The sequence below is a fragment of the Cricetulus griseus genome, chromosome 3 (assembly GCF_003668045.3).
Source record: "Cricetulus griseus strain 17A/GY chromosome 3, alternate assembly CriGri-PICRH-1.0, whole genome shotgun sequence".
NCBI classification, from domain to species: domain Eukaryota; kingdom Metazoa; phylum Chordata; class Mammalia; order Rodentia; family Cricetidae; genus Cricetulus; species Cricetulus griseus.
In genome coordinates, this window is record NC_048596.1 from 197369538 (window position 1) to 197386980 (window position 17443).

General features: G+C 49.1%; 1 protein-coding gene across 1 annotated transcript; it reads left to right on the forward strand.

Moving 5' to 3' along the window:
* Window positions 1–65: 65 nt before the first annotated feature.
* On the forward strand, window positions 66–16227 carry Irf8 (interferon regulatory factor 8). Its single transcript, XM_035441466.1, has 8 exons — window positions 66–239; window positions 4077–4260; window positions 6659–6747; window positions 7458–7563; window positions 8646–8693; window positions 14287–14667; window positions 15043–15158; window positions 15659–16227. The coding sequence occupies exons 1-8, from the start codon at window positions 66–68 to the stop codon at window positions 15833–15835; spliced, it is 1275 nt and encodes a 424-aa protein (XP_035297357.1). The 3' UTR covers window positions 15836–16227.
* Window positions 16228–17443: the final 1216 nt, after the last annotated feature.

Below are 17443 nucleotides of genomic sequence, written 5' to 3' on the forward strand. Positions count from 1 at the left end.
GTTTTGGGGTCATTGTGAGTCACAAGTCACATTTGTTATACTAAAAGATTTCTTTCTTTCCAAGGATGTGTGACCGGAATGGCGGGCGTCGGCTCCGGCAGTGGCTGATTGAGCAGATTGACAGCAGTATGTACCCGGGGCTGATATGGGAAAATGACGAGAAGAGTATGTTCCGTATCCCTTGGAAGCATGCTGGCAAGCAGGATTACAATCAGGAAGTGGATGCTTCCATCTTCAAGGTAAAGACCCCTGCGTCCTCACGCTGTGGTTTCTGATTTCTCTCTGGTTTTGGAAGTACTTAGGAGTGTCCTGATGACTAAACAATTAACTCAGTATTTTAAGAGAAACACTGATCGAGGAGTGCTTGGATCTGGCTGTTCCCCCATGAAGTCAAGCATGCTTTTCCCACCTGCTTTGCACCCCTTTGCCTTGATGTACTGCCAGGCTCCGGTCAGTGTACTAAGGAAGACTTCAATCTTTATTCTTTCCAAGTGTGACTCCTTCTTGGCATGTCAGGGCCAGCTAGAAGGGTGACAAGGCTTCCGTGATTGATTCTGGGCCAGGGTTCAGAGGGCATCCTGAGCTTGCACTTGAGTGGTTCCCCTTCTGAGAGGAGTAAGTGCTACCACTGAGGGCAGGCCAGGCAGCTGGGGTGAGAGTCAACTTGAATTGTTCTCTTCTTTTTTCTCATCTCATTCTGTGTGGTGGGTGGTAAACCTGTTTGCATTCTGCAATGGCACTGAGAAGAGAGGTGGATTCTCCAGGGTCTCATAACCCCTGTGTGATATAGCCAGCATTTGGGATCAGGTGGTTTAAGGTCTTAACCCTTTATCTTACTGAGAAGTAGGGTGATTTCTCCCTAAGAACCAGCCCAGTCCAGCTCTGTAGACAGGCTGGGTCAGGAGTTCTCCTGTGGGTTGTCATAGTCACCTAGGGGTGTTTCTAAGGCCCTAGGGATCTAAATTCCATTCTGGGAATTTCAGAGCTGTAAGTTGTGGTCAGCCCAAACTTCTACTTTGTGAGCAGCTGCACCTTGGTGGTCTGACCCAGAGCCCAGGTTATGAACCACTGCCTTTAGTTCTGTGTGTTCTGGGAGCTGGGGGTGGGGAGGAAGGTTATGAAGGTCACAAGGCAGATTGAACTGCCGAGGACCAGAAACTGACTCAAGACCGCGGTCAAGTGGCAGCATGGCCTGCAGAGACTTGGATCACCAACACTGTCTCTGATGCTACACTCTGGGGCACAGCCTCCCCTTTGCAATGAGAACCTCGAACTGGGCTGGTGATGACTAGCCTTGACACTGAACCTGAGGCACAGGGTATGGGCAGAGTGCTGGACCAGGGTCTTACTTGTTGCAGGAGATAGCAGGCCTCTCTTCAGCCAGTTCCCTGCTTCAGCAAACCAGGAGTCCTGAAGTAAAGCCCCAGATTTATGCATCTTATGCAACGTTCCTCCTCACGGCCAGCAAGCCGTTTCAACAGCATTGAGAAGAATGCGCAAGATTCCCAATGTTTCCGTTGGTTACGCAGTCGCTCTGTGTGGCAATCTGAATGAAACAACAATCTCGGCAGGAATGGTGGGAGACAAATGGGTGCCCACCAGATGGGGAGGCGAGCAGGGGTGAGGAGGGAGGGACAGCTTGGGAGGCACAGAGCAGAGAAGGGGGCTTTTCTGAGCTGTTCTTTGTGGGCTGGGGTGTGTCTGCATCATCAGCCAAATGCATCTTGGCTGTTGAAAGGACTCTGTATTGAGGCCTTGAGCAGGTAGAGCCATCTTAGGGACTTTTTGGTTAAGTAGGAAACATGCTATTCTCAGACAATTAAACCTTTAAAAAATGTAGGTGTTAAGGAAAAAGTGTATGCTTGCTTTTCTACTGGGGAAAGGGATTATACCAGAAAGCCCAGTGCTATCTGCAGGCTGTGTCTTGGGGCCTGCTTCCTGTGTAGACCACAGATAGAGAATGAAAAAGACACTGAGCTTACATCAATCAGGCAAGGACTGAGATTCCCTGGGCCCAGCTGGTGATAGGTCTAACTACTTAGTACTTACCCAATGCACAGAGGGCCTTGAAGGAAGAAATAGGAGTAATTTTTATTTTATTTTATTTTGAGTCTGGGTCTTACAAAGTTCAGACTGATTTCAAACTGGCTATGTAGCCGAGGATGACCTTGAACTCCTGATCCTCCTGCCTCTACCTCCTGAATGCTCAGATTACTGGTATGGGCCACTATACCTGGTTTATATGGTGCTGAGATACATTCCTAGTGTGTATTTTTTTATTTTATTTTATTTTTTCCGAGACAGGGTTTTTCTGTGGCTTTGGAGGCTGTCCTGGAACTGGATCTTGTAGACCAGGCTGGTCTCGAACTCACAGAGATCCTCCTGTCTCTGCCTCCCAAGTGCTGGGATTAAAGGCGTGCGCCACCACCACCCGGCCCCCAGTGTTGATTTTTAAAGTGCAGTAGGGCACAATGTCAGCCGAGAAAAACTTCAAGCAGTGGGTACCAGGACCACCCTACTCTGGAGCTTCAGCTCTGGGTAGCCCCGAGAGACCATGCAGCTGAGACAGTCCTTTAGAGCTGGTCTCTGGCCAGATGGGGCAAGTCTCAGGGCAGGCCTCTGCTGGTACCCAGTGGGTCTCATAATGCTTCCTGACCATGGAGTCTGATTTGATGGTAGGGGACTCCAGGCCTTCCTCACAGAGAAAGCGTGAGCACAGAATGAAGGAATGAGTAGGGCAGCTCTGTTGAGGAACCCCAGTTCCTTCGTGTGCCTGCTGACTGGGATGCTGCTGTGGCATCTGTGCCTGCTCAGGTGTCACTGGAGTGTGAGTTCACTCAGTGATGTAGAGAGGCAACTCCCGTGGCAGATGTTTTGGATCGCTATATCCAGGGGGAGATACTGCCTGAAAATGCTTTAGGCACTGTGTAGGATGGTCCTCACCGTGGGGACCACTCTCAGCATCAGAGGCAGAGGTAGAACCTTCTAGCATTCACAACCCTGAATCACTGTTACAGTCTGCCAGTTGTTCTTTTCTGCTTTTGAATTCACAACAAGTCAGTATGTGGCCAGCAATGCAGTTTATAATAAAGGCCAGAGTTGGAAACCATCTACTTAAAAAATACTTCTAAAAGTGAGTTTGTAACTATGTCAGAGAGGAAGTGGCCACTTAGGCTCAGTGGTGGGAATGTTCTTCCAGCTTCTTGCTGAGCAGAGATACAGTATCTGGAATCAATAGTTCAGAGAGCACTGGTCTTGAACCCAAGTGTTCCCAAGAACTGTGCATGTGCCCTGGGTATGTGCCTTTGGGAGCCCTGAGGTCCATGTGGGGTGTCTGTGTCTATCACCTTCCACCTTAGTTCTTTAGACAAAGAACCTGGAGCTCACAGATTAGGCTAGGTTGGCTGCCAGCCAGCCTTAGGTATTCTTCTGTCATCATGTCCCCTTGCTTGGATCACAGGTACACATACCCAGCTTTTTCTTTGGGTGTTGGGGATTTGAACATGCCTCTGCTTTGAATTTTTGGTCTTTGCTTAGATCATAAGCTTTGGGCAGATCAGAAAAGTTAACTATTAAAAAAAACTATATAGAAAAACAGAGACACTTAACAGGGAGAACAATTTGTTGCTTTTTAAATGGTCAGAATCATGCAAAAAATGCAAAACAAACTTTCTATTAAAAGGAAAGAATGGTGATCACATTCATATGTTCCTTTTTTATGCTCAGGGCTTTATTTGAAAAAAGTCTTTGTTTTGACCATTCTGGTGAAGCCATGCACACCTTCCTCTTTAAGCTTCATGACCTCAAGCCAGAGGAGGACTTTGCCAAAGATGCATCCTAGGGTGTGGGCAGCCTGGGGCCTGGGTTCAAATTCTGGCTTTGCTGAGAGTTGCTCTGGTCTGTTTGGATACAGTAGACAAAGTGGTCTTCCTGGACTCCCATTGAGTGCTGACCTTGAACAAGAGTTGATGGCCAAGAAAGTCTCTGGGGAGTTGGGGGTGTGCAGTCTTGTCTTCATGATGAACTCTGTGGTTTGTGTCCCTCTGTTTTTACTGTGTTTCTCTTTCTTTCTTCAGGCCTGGGCAGTTTTTAAAGGGAAGTTTAAAGAGGGGGACAAAGCTGAGCCAGCCACGTGGAAGACGAGGTTACGCTGTGCTTTGAACAAGAGCCCAGATTTTGAGGAAGTGACTGATCGATCCCAGCTGGACATTTCCGAGCCATATAAAGTTTACAGAATTGTCCCCGAGGAAGAGCAAAAATGTAACTATCTGTTGGGGTCAGGAAGCCTTCCAGTACCCTCCTTCACCTTCCCCCTTTTGCCCTGATTAGCTCTTGGTCTCCACAGAGCAGGCATGCCACCCACAGGGTTTGGGTGCCTGGTTTAGCTAAACAAAGTTGTTCTTTCTTGTATAAGCAGATACAGGGAGCTGGTCTGCTGACCTCACACACCATGTGCTGTCAAGTGGCAGCTTCCTGCAGAGGGAGTGGCCACATGGAGGCAGGGAAGGGTAGCCTGGGTCATGGCTCAGAGCACTCTGGGTCTTGGCTCAGAGCGAGAATCTAGCAGAGCCCCTGGAGCTCAGTGTAAACTCTCCTGAATAGGCGTGAAGCTCTGCCATAGCATAGCATGTGATGCAGAATTTCTTTTTGATTTCTAGAAGTTTACAGAGGAGGCTGGGGAAGATCTAGTGGGCAAGGAAAGCATGGCTCATAGGGTTGAGTGAAACGTTCTCCAGTTAGACAAGACAGCAGCAGCGACCTCACTGATGGCCATGGCATGTGACTGCTTTTGGGAGAACATCGATTCCTGAGGTCTCTTCTAGCAGTAAAATCCTAAAAGCAACTGTAAAGGAATGAAACCAGGGACAGCACAAATCTGCTACACTGCATATGCCTGTGCTTTGGTCAGACATCACTAATCAATCAGAATGTACTGAGCTCAGTGCTAACCTCAGAATCCTTTTAAACTCATGTCCTATGCAGAATCAGAGATGCTTAATCTCCATCATGGGTTTGTGAGGATCTTTGAAAGCCTTGGTTTTCACACCACTCACTCCACACAGGTGTAAAAATATCGTGGAGTTGTGGCCTTTTCTTTGGAAACTTATAGCAGTCTGGTAACAGCAAAAACCTTGAAACAGTTCTTAGGGCTGAACACAGATTATGGGTTTGTTCTCATCCTTCAGTGGGGGTATTGAAAAGCAGACATGCAATTTTTTAAAAAGCAAAAATCTGACTCAAACATATGTCAGAGTGCATGTCACATACCAGGGAACTGACATGGTGACAAAGCCTGTCAGAGAATATGAAACACTGATATATCTAGTCTGCTAGGGATAGGAAGTGTGTTGGTGTGTGTGTGTGTGTGGTCCCAGGACTCAGGAGGCCAAGGCAGGGGGATTGCATCCTTAAAGCCAGCCTGTCTCAAAAGCAAAACAAAAATCCCCCAAAGAGGAAGCTGAGCTAACTGATGCTTGACTGGTGCAGGTGGTGCCCTGAAGTTGGCAGTGTTGTATGATCTGGTCACTTGTAGCCTAATCACCTGCAGATGGATGCCTGGTTTCATTCACTCAGAGCTCTAACAGGTGACATTGGTAAGGCTTACACAGTGACCTTTCTTAGAAGAGGCTCATGGCTCCCTGGGCCTGGTCCATTCTTTGCTGCCTTAATTACTGCCTGCTCTAGACTGTTTGTCTTCACAGTGATTTGAAGCAATAGGGAAGTTTCTCTCAGTGCCCCCAGGATCAGCCAGGCTTGACTTGGTAGATGACCCTGACTTGTTTATAGCGTGGGTGGAGCCCCATCACCTGCAGTGTTGGGGGTGAAGGAGCATTAGGCTCTTGAGCAGAGGAACACAGGATTTGCATACTATTTGTCCTGGTACACTGTACTATGAACTTGAGTGATTTGCCAGCCTCTCTGGGGGCCCTTCTTGTCCCCTGCTTGCTCCAGCAATAGCTTCTAAGTGAATGCCTGCATGTGGATGAAGCAGTAAGGAGATTGTGCAGGTTCCTGGGAGCGGGGCGCCTGTCAGGGGTTTTGGTCAAGCTCATGGAGGCTAACCTTCCAAGGCGAACTTCGGATCAGGGAGAGGTGCAAAGTGGGCCAGAAGCCATCTGGACCCATATACTAGCAGATAAAAGCTTTGGGCCCCCTGGGAGGCAGGTAGAGGCTGTGAAATAGGGCCCATGTGTGACTTTACCATGTGGCAGAGGTGTGCAGACACACACATGTATATTTGAAGAGGACAAAAACATTTCCTGATACCTGGCTCCCATCTGCCAGGATATTTTCCAGTAAGTCTCTGCATGTTTTCAAATGCCCGGACTAACAAACTTATCTTCAATATGTAGGCAATGAACATCTGGTATAAAATGTACCAGTCGGGCCTCAGATAGAAGGAAGAAACCAAAGTCTGGTCCTTGTCCTTTAAAAGCCTGGTGTTTACAACCCCCAGCACCCACTTCTCTCTTTTGACTTGGCTGATCAGATGACCAGGCCATGAGAAGGCACGGCTGAGCCTTTCCCAAACTTTCTAGCAGCTGCTAGTCAGAACCAGTGAGAACACTCACCACCTCTATTTCCTTAAGTCAGCATTTTAAAAAAGGTTGCAATGCGTGGCTGCCCTGGGTCATGGTGTCCATCCCCTTTCCCATAGGCAAGCTGGGCGTGGTGCCTGCAGGCTGTATGAGCGATGTCACGGAGATGGAGTGTGGTCGCTCTGAGATTGATGAGCTGATCAAGGAGGTGAGTGGGGGCCTCCCAGACATCTTCCAGGGAGGGACAGACATTACTTTTATCCCTCATAGGCTTTGAGAGCCTTCAGTTCTCCAGAGATGTGACATTCCTACCTGAAGAGGCAGAGAGAGGGACTCCCTGGCTACTTCCCCAGGCTAGCCTCCTTGTACTGGCCAGGCCCTACATGTCCTGTGGGCCTCCAACAAAACTTTGTTAAACTCCAAGCTTACTTAAAATAGCAGCTTTGAAAGTCACCATGTGGTGTTAACCTTGCTTCTCAGCCTAGCTTCAGGGATAGAACATGACCTTCTCCATTGCTTCTGGTCATCCCATTGGTCCTCATGGCATCTATATGGCTTGCTTTTTTAACACACTAAGTTTATTCCTGAATGGGCCATTGGAACTGGATGACTGAGATCATTGGGATCCACTGATTGGTCTGGGAACGAGCTAGTGCATGAAGTCTCCTGGCATCAAAAGATTAGTGAGATTTTTTGTAGCCTTGACAATCCTGGTTAGACTGCCAGCCCAGTGGGTTTGTAGTCTAGGGTCTTATGAATTGCAAAGTGAAGCTCAGGCTCTGTCTCATGAGATAAAGGTGACAGATTATGTGGCTTTAGCTGTTTATTTGATATTGGGTTTTATAAACATGGGCTTAGGGGAGGGCTGTCCTGGAGACCTGTCACTCAACAGTTATTTTCTGTTACCTGGTCCTATAGCCTTCTGTGGATGAATACATGGGTCTGACCAAAAGGAGTCCATCCCCACCAGAGGCCGGCAGGAGCCAGGTCCTTCCTGACTGGTGGGTCCAGCAGCCTAGTGCGGGTGAGTGTGGGTGACCAGCACTGCCAGCCTTAGGCACTTTGTGTTTTGGTTGGGGGTACTTGTCAGTGTTAGGCTCTATGTCCTGTGGAAGGTCACTGAGTCCAGATAGGTAAAAAAATGAGTTGAGTTAGCCAAGCTGTAGCCTCCTAGGAAGGCACAAATATCTTTGTCTATAATAGGTAGTTATGCATGACCACTTTCCTCCCATACCCCCAGGAAGTTGAGAGAAGGAGTCTCCTGACATCCCCAAGACTCAAGGAAGGCCACTTCTCTCAGCCACCCTGTCTCTCCTTTCCAGCTCATCATTAGGTTTGCTGTTCTGTTCAGATATTCAGGACACTCCCAGACCCAGAGAGACCTAGAGTTTCTAGAGAGAAGAGAGCCCAGTTAGGGCAATAGCTTGGAACCACATTGGGCAGTTCATGTCTTAGTGGTGCCTCCATTTACTCAACCATAAATTGGGGATACTAGTACCTGTTTAGTGGAATTAGAAAGTTAAATGAGGAATTCACACTTTGGTTAGCATCTAGTGGGTACACGCAGGCTGTAGATGCTTAGAGAGAGGGTCACTTACCTGGTCCTCTGCTACAGTGTGTGAGCAAATTTTATGGCTCACAGATACGTTGGTTTCCCTCTTTGCCTCTTTCCTGCTAACATAGGAGCTGCCAGGAGGTCTTAGTTGGCCCTGGAAGCCTATGAGGTTTCTAGGCTGTGGGTGTTAGTGTCTTGCAAGGGTCCCTGTGTTGAGAGATGCTTTTGGGAAAGCTGCCTGGGATCCCAGGTCCCCATGTGAGACAAGCCCTGGTTGTTGTGTATAATCCAGTGACATTTGGGCCAGGTCTTTGTGGTAGGAAGGGAGCATGGTCCTGGCACAAGGACAGGACCCCAGAGCACTGAGAAAAGCCTTTACCTTGGTGGGTTTGTGTGTTTGTGAGCCTGCCAGCTCATATAGAGTGGGATCTGCCCATTGGCATCAACGCCACCATCATCAGTGGCCCATCTATACCTAAGGTACATTTGGGTCACGCCCTGCTCATAGAACCGGCCCAAGTGGGAATATACTTTCTTTTCTCTGCCTATAGGTCTGCCACTGGTGACTGGATACGCTGCCTATGACACACACCATTCAGGTACCAGGGTGTTCTGGGTGGGTGGGCAGGGCACAGGCTCTGTTTGAAAATAGTCTCATGGTCTGGATGGGGTCATGAGGTCCTACGGACAAGCCTGGCCTGAGGGTAGGCTTTGAGGACTGCTTCCTCCTCTTCATTCTGTGTGATTTGGGAGCAGGCAAGTGGCTGCTTTGTTGAACATCTCCCTGAGGTGGCCTTAATCAATCCAGGGGGTCTTCAGAGATAGCAGTGCAGAAGAGAATGTAGGCTGCCCTGCTGCTTTGGCCTCAAGTGGAAGGATCTGGCCTTTTGAAGCACCAAGTTCCTCATGTGTGACATACTGTGAGAATCTCATGTGCTACACTGTCACTAATACTGTCTAGTAGGGATATGGCTGGTCAGTGTCACTTGTGCAGGGTCTTTCACCTCCTCTCACCTCCAACTCCATCGTGAGAGTTATAATGATGGTTATACTGATGTGGATGGCACTGATGGCTATGGTGATGATACTGATGGTGCTCATTGTATGGGTGACGCTGCTGCTGCAGATGATACTGGTGGTGACCATGCTGGTACAGATGCTGATGGTGATGCTGTGGATTGTATCTCTGAATTCTCTACTTCTCTGTCTGTGTCTTCTGAATGTCTTGTTGTCTGTGGTCTGTGTTACTTTGTCTCTCTGTTGTGTGGGTCTGATATCTCTCTGTCCCTAACAAAGTGCTTTGCTGTGTGTTTATTTAAGGGCACAGAAAACACAGTATGTAGAAAGACTGAGAAATTATTATTTTTTAATCAGAGATCTTGAACAGAGTTTTACAAGGGAAGATGTTACTTTGCTGACCCCAATTGACCCAGAATAGCTGATATGTTATTAATTTTTATCCTCATTTTTGCTTCTAACACTTATGGGGTATTTGTTTTGTTTAAGGTTGCTTTCAGCAAATGATTACCACAGCATGCACACATGCACGAATACTATTCTGGGGGCATAGGCATGGAAGAGTACATAATTTAAGATTAAAGCTATTATTTATTTAGCTTGGGTTGTAAAAGCTGATTGCATGGGAAATCCAAGGCATAGTAAGGTTGGTAACATTGTTTTCTTAAAGGCAGGTTAAATAGACAGAACACAGTAGGGAGACAGATGGAGGTCTCAAGGCAAATTATTAACCTTGTTGCAAGGCCAGGTTAACTGCAGAAGTGCAGTTTCTGAAGGCAAGAGGTGTTTCCAGAAAAAAATCTGTTCTCACAGGCAATGTTTCTGATGGTAGGACGGTGGTAATGCTGCCGATGCTACTGGGACTGATGGTAATGGTGCTGCTGATGCTGTTGGTTATGGTGGTCATGGTGTCAGTGATGATGATGATGGTGGTGGTGGTGGTGTGCTGGTGCTGATAGTTCTGATTAGTAGTGATGGTGATCATGCTGATGATTCTGAAAGTCAATGTGCTCAAAGTGCTCATGGCGATGAGGCTGGCAATGATGGGAATGGTGACGACAGTGGTGGGGTGTTTACAGTGCAATTTTGGGTGCCAGGGTTAAGTCTGACACTCTTGTGGACTCTTTTCCACCCATGCCTCCAACCTCCTCTAGGTTATGGAAATAGGTTATTTCCCAGTTCACAGGCTCTGTGTGGTGAGGCTGATAGGTCCCCGAGTGGGGAGCTGCTCCTGGTATCCCATCCTCACTGCTGCTTGCTGTGGGACTAGTGGCATCTCTGTACATTCCCAGGAGCCACCATGTTGTCTGGTTTCATGGCAGACTCAGTAGCGCTCAGGAAGAAGCATGCCCTAAGGATCATCATGGGGGCAGAGGCGGGTGCTCATCAAGTAAGAAAAATACAAAGGAAATGATGCTCTGTCTAGTGCCTGCCTGTGTGCTGGGGTCCTTCTAGACCTGGCTGTACATAGACACCCTAGCTTGTTCAAATTTCCAAAGGCAGTTGCCTCCCAGCCTGTTCTCAAGGCCTCCCTAACCCATTCACAGGAGGCCTGGGGTCATGGGCTGAACCTTTGGCCTTGTCAGTCTTGAGTTGTGGCCCTTGGAATCTGCTGACCAATGCATTCTGGGGACCATGTTGGCTGGGTCCAGACCTGTGGCCATCTGAGTGAGAGGTAAAGTTAGGCTGTGAAGAGGAAGTGTCCTTGAGCCTTGAAGAGCTGTCTCAGCATATGTGAGGAAAGCAAGGGGTCCCCGGCCACTCCTGGGAACCTATACTCTGAGCTCCTCTTCCAGAACCCAGGTCACACTCCCTGTCTCTGTAGATAAGCCACAGGCAGGGCTCCTGGTTTCCTGACTGCAGAGATGACAGAGAGTGAGATGGGTGGGGAGGACCAGCAGGGAATAAGGGAGATTGTGGCACGCTGTGGAGAGCCTTGGACTTGAGGGCTACCCCATGGTAACTGCCTCCCTGTGGTAACCAGTGTTCTGGGCCTTTAGATCAGGCTAGTATGGACTTCGTAGCAATCAGAAAAATCTAGAGGTCTGGCTTTTATAACTTTTTTCTTTTTGAGACAGTCTCAATGTGTTGTAGCCCAGGATGGTTATGAACTCACAACCCTCTTGCTTCAGGCTCTGGAGTGCTAGGGCATGAGCCAGCTCTCTTTGTTGTCCACCCTCAAGTCTCTCTCAGTGCCACCCTGCTATCAGCCTTTTTGAGGCTGCCAGTTTGTCCCCAGCCTGTGTGTATCCAATGAATGGATCCAATAGTGAGGCTTTTTGGCATGTCTTAGCATTTCAGAGTGAGCAGGAGCCATCCTGCTGTGGGGAGCAAGACCAAGCTCCACACAGAACAGCTGGACTGGCAGGGCCTGCACCTTCACCTCTTCAGCCTGCAAAATGGCTGCAATGACTAGTAATACATGGCAGGGGTCCGATGTGTGAATGGGCCCAAAGCACCTGGCTCAGTACCTGTTGCAATCCCTGCAGATCAGGGTTTGTGGTGTACAGTCTCAGGGGACTTATTTGTGGACCATGTTTCCCCGGCTCCTGTGGTTCCACAAAAGCCCCCCACAAAGCTGGTGCTATTGCCATCTCTACCTTGTTGATGAAAAGCAGACACAAGGGGTGAAGCCACTTGCCTCAAGTCACACAGTTGTAAGAAAGCAGTGCTGGAATTCCATACTGAAAGTGATGCTGACAGTGTGATGGTGTAGACGGTGCTGATGGTGTAGACGGTGCTGATGGTGTAGACGGTGCTGATGGTGTAGACGGTGCTGATGGTGTAGACGGTGCTGATGGTGACAGTGCCGATCCTGATTTTATGATACTAATGGTGGTCTGGGTTCCCACATGGGGTGAGCTGCTGGTGTCCTCTGGGGATGCGTTTGAAGCAGGCTTAGGCTGTATCTGGATTCTTAGAATCTCAGTGGTGGAGGTGAAGACTTACATTGCAGCATGGAGAGCATTTGTCAACTGCTTCTCCTCTGTGTCTGCACATGTCCCATGTGAGGTGTGGCAGCTTGTCACCTACTCTCCTTCCACCCGTCCCTTCTCCAAAATGAGAAGGCATGGGGTCACTGAGCCAGTCCTGTCTGCATATCTCTGAGACATTTTGCTGTTCCTGGGGGTGTTGAGGGATTCTGGTTCCAAAATTCCTCTAAGATGACAGGGTAAAGTTTATAATGTGTGCATGACATGAGTACAGGACACAGTGTGGACACAGTGTGGACACAGGACACAGTGTAAGCACAGGGTACAGTGTGAGTACAGGACAGAGTGTAGACACAGGGTACAGTGTGACCACAGGGCCCAATGTGAGCACAGGTACAGAGAGTGGACACTGGACACAGTGTGAGCACAGGTACAGAGTAGACAATGGACATAGTGTGAGCACAGGGTACAGAGTGGACACAGGGTACATAGTGGACAGAAGGCACAGTGTAGACACAGGATACAGTGTGAGCACAGGGCACAGTGTGAGAGGCAGAGGCAATGCTGGGAGCTCCATTCACTTAGAATGAAGTTCTAAATTGTCCCAGGGTGGAGGGGATGTGTTAGTTTGTTGGTAATGCAGACACAGAGGACACTCACATGGCTGGTGTGGAGTACAGGGAGTAGGGAATAGGTACACTAGTACTGCCACTTAACTGCTGACCAAGCTAATTTGGGCCTCAGTTTCCCCAAATGTGAACTTGATGACCTGAACTGAAACAGCTGGCTATTTACTCAGGTGACTCTAGCACACTGTGTAACCGCAGCAGGGAACAACGAAGCCTGTGGACAGTGGTAGGCGCTCTAACTGGTAGAAGGGTCTGAGGATTCCAAATGCACAGCAGTGTTAGCCCTGGCAATGTGTGTTACTCACACAGGCCCACTCAGTGGTGCAGCTAGTGATTGTACAGCTCCAGGACACTATAGGTTTGGGGGCTATCAGCTTCTGTGGCTCCAGAGAGAAGTCTGGGCTGGTGTGGTGAGAAGCTGAGGAAGCATAAGGCTGCTGTTGGTAGAAAATTCTGTTTATAGCAGTTTATAGCATCTCCAGCGTCCCATAGCTCTGGGGTGTTCTCTTTATTCCTGCAGTAGCTCAGGGTTTCCCTAGCTCCCATCACTGGAGCACCAACTCCACACCGGCTGCCAGTCAGGGACTTCTGGGCCCTCAGCATTGTATTTTTCTTGTCTTTTCACTATGTATGTTTATCTGGAATGCTGCTGCCTGGAAGAGGACACAGGCACCACATGTTATACAGGAAGCCAGAGGTGGAGCAAACGAAAGTCAACAAAAGCAATATACAGAGTTGTAAATTTCCAGTCTCATGGCTCAAGTTCAAAGTCTTATTTGATTAGTTTACATTTGTGGTGCTGAGGCTGTAACCCAGGACTTTGCATGTGCAAGGCCAGCATCCCTCTCTGAACTGCACTCTGGTTCTTGAGGAGACAGAGTGAAGGGATGGCGGAGGTGTAACCTACCTGTCACAGCTCCCTCCTGTGTAGCTTCCAGGGAGAGCACTTCCAGATCTTTCTGGAGGACAGGCTGTGTGCAGGATTTTACAGAGGGTTTCGACCTGAATCCAGGGAATCCCAGGTCACCATGTATTGTGAAGATGATAATACCTTCACAGGTGGTATTTCCTCTCATCGTGAATGTAGGTCACTGAGTCCAGAGTGACAAGGGGACCAGAGCCTCAGAGCACTTCATGAGAAATGACAAAAGCTATGCCTGCATGGCTTGAACTTGGTGCACACGCATGCGCACACGTACACGTGTGCGTGAAGGCACGTTCGTGTGTGTACAGATGCTTGTGTATATGAATGCATCTTCCTATATGTGTGTTCATATGTGTGTGTGCATGAATGCGTGTGTGTGTGTGTGTGTGTGTGTGTGTGTGTGTGTGTGTGTGTGTGTGTGTGTGTGTGATCAGAGGCTAGTCTTAGGTATCGTTTCTTGGGCACTGTCCATTTTATTTTTTGAGACAGGGTCTCCCACTGGCTTGGATCTTACCAAGTAGGAGAGACTGACTGGCCAGTCAGCCCTAGGTGTTGGTCTTTCTCTGCTACTCAGGTGCTGGGATTACAAGCAAACACCACTTGGAAGGAGGAACAGAGCCTTTGGGAAGGAAAACCTGCCCCCCCCCCCCGCCAGCCCCTGATTGCCCTGTGTTCTCCTCCCCAACAGCCTTCTCCCAGATGCTGATCAGCTTCTACTATGGGGGCAAGCCTGTGGGCCAGGCCACCACTACCTGCCCCGATGGCTGCCGCCTATCCCTGAGCCAGCCGGGGCTTCCCAAACTGTATGGGCCCGATGGCCTGGAGCCAGTGTGCTTCCCAACAGCTGACACCATCCCCATCGAGCGGCAGAGGCAGGTGACCCGGAAGTTGTTTGGACACCTGGAGCGTGGCGTGCTCCTGCACAGCAACCGCAAGGGTGTGTTCGTGAAGCGGCTGTGCCAGGGCCGTGTGTTCTGCAGTGGCAATGCGGTGGTGTGCAAGGGCAGGCCCAACAAGCTGGAGCGGGATGAGGTGGTGCAGGTCTTTGACACCAACCAGTTCTTCAGAGGTCAGTACCGAGTCACCTCGCTGTCCGTGCCTTAACGTTCACACCCACCTATTATCCTGTGCCACCTGCATCATGGACTAAGTTTACTCTTGCAGGGGTTGAGGGCTTTGGCAATGGTATGGCTGGGGAACCCTTTGAAGCCTGATCTGCACATTCTCCCTGAGCAGCCTTGGAACTGCTTAGAAATGCAGAGTCCAGGGCCCAGGCAGCCCAAGCTCTGCTCCTTTACCTTGGCAGGGTCCATGGGGAGGTGGCATGATTTAGTGTGTCTAGTCACCAGCCTGTGGGGCTGCAGGTGGCTCCCTTCCAAGTTCTGCAGCCTACCCCGGACCCTCACTACAGCTCAGAGGCTCACTGGTTTCTGTGTTCTTCCAGAACTGCAGCAATTCTACGCCACCCAGAGTCGCCTTCCTGATAGCAGGGTGGTGCTGTGCTTTGGGGAGGAGTTTCCGGACACAGCGCCCTTGCGGTCCAAGCTCATTCTGGTGCAGGTGAGAGCTAGTGGTTTCTGTCTTGTGCCCAGGCATCCTCACCCTCATTTATATGGGCCAACTTTATCCCAAGGTGAGAAGAGACAGCAAGGACTACAAATTCCACCTGTGTGACCAGGGCAGAGGCAGGCAAACGAGACCGCAAAGGGGTCTTATCATCTCTGCATTTTGTCTTCCTATGTTGGGACTCTTCATCTGTGTTTTCCTCCTTCTCTTCCTCCCTTTCTCCTGCTTTTCCTTCCTCCCTTCCCCTGTTTCTTCCTCTTCAGAAACTCTTTACCTGTCCAGTGGCCCTAAGGTCTAAGTGACATTTTATAGTTTTGTAAGCCCTTATTTGATTATGGTCAGAGCAGTCCTGGTAGAACACTCTTAGCAATGGTCAGAAGTACTGTCTGCCTGGCTCCTTCTTGTCACTGAGGGGATCAGAGGACCTGTGGTGGGGTGGAGGAAGGCCCCAATTCCTCCCACCTTTCTTCTGACTTTGTACATGGCTCTTGCAGGTGGAGCAGCTGTATGCCAGGCAGCTGATGGAGGAAGCAGGCAAGAGCTGTGGTGCTGGTCCCCTGATGCCAGCCCTGGAGGAGCCCCCACTAGACCATACCTTGCGGATGTTTCCAGATATCTGTGCCTCACACCAGAGACCCTTTTTCAGAGAAAACCAACAGATCACCGTCTAAGCCTCACCCTGGGCATCCTACCTCGCCCGAGGCTCAAGCTTCACAATTCTGTGCCTGACAGCATTCTGATAGGATGTGGACCCCTCTGGCTAAGGCGGGCAGTGTTCTCTATGAGGCCTTCAGAAGCCCAGAAATGGACACACTCCTGCCCAGGCAGATATCGGAAGTTTGCAGGGGCTGTGGCCAGAACTTGCAATTAAAACATTAATTTCTTGACTTTTCCCCATTACCATTAATGGTTGCTCTTTCTACATGTTGAAGTCAGTTTGACAGTTTAAATCAGTCTGTGGCAATAGAGCCACCTTTGTCCTTCTCTGGCTGAAGGTAGAGATTTCTGACTTTCTCTGCTTGATTGTACAAAATGCATCTTTTTACTGGTCCTTTTCTTTTTGTATTTGGCCAGAAGGCTGAGAAAATAAGTTGATACACTTAAAAGAAAAAAAAAACCAAAAAAAACCAAACAAATAAACAAAAAAACTTCTGTAATGAGGTGGTCCCTGGTAACCTCTGTCTCCTTTCCAAATGTTTTTCACTTTTAAAACAATATTTGTATTTTCACATGCCCTACTTTGGACCTTTCCTGTAAAGTGGGCAGATTATAAATATGAGTGTTGATACCGCTTGTGGATTTCATATAAATTTTGGTTATGGATCATCAATTCACATGACTCTGTATCAGCTGGCAGGGGTTTGTGTGGGTCATGGTGGGACCAGGAACTGTCCCACCTCAGACATCTCACCCTTTTATTGTCCCATTCCACACCCAGTCCTAAGACCCAGTGCAAAGCAATGTCCACATTGCACTCTAGGCTTAGAAGTGACTGCCCACATACCAGGGAAAGGCACATATCCTACATATCACAGACAGGATGCCCACCCGTAACATGCTGAGCAGAAGCCATCGTGGAAAACTTAGGGCATGGCTCGGTGACTGAGGCCTGTTTGTGCCCCCAATCTGGCTGTCCAGTCTAGTATCTACATAATTTAAATCGTTGGCTGTGGGGCCCAGGGGGTGCCTCCAGAGCTGCTTTCTGTGGGAGTGAGCCACTGCCAAGGTTTTAGTTTGGCTATCAGTGCACAACAGGTGTCGATGCCAACCAAACACGTGGGTGTAGAGAGCATCCTCTCCCTCCCACTCTTGTGTGGGGACAGGAGAGACCTCCTCCATTTGTTTTCCTTTATAGCCAGCTTGGGTCCCTCCTAATGTGCTCAGTATTCCACACTGAAGGGCAGGACTGTTGTTCTGAGAAGCAGGGGGGCGGGGGGGGGGCGGCGACATGAGGGTTCGAAAGACGAGGCTCAACAGGCCACGAAAAGTCAAAGAACGCGAACTTCGACCTTCGCGGCCATTGTGTGAAGGTGATGGAAATGGGCCAGCTCAGCAGATACAGTTGTCAGAGTACGTGACACCTGCAAACAGAAGCTGGGGCTGGCTTCTCCCCCTCTGCCAAAGCCAGGAATATCCCTTCTGAAGCTAGGACAACCTGTTTACTGGCCCTTTGTCACATGTCACCTCCTGCCTCAGTGAGTGCTAACGCACAAATCTGTAATCCAAATATTTATTTTTTTATCCATTTAAAAATTGTTGACCTTAGCCTTTATTAAAGT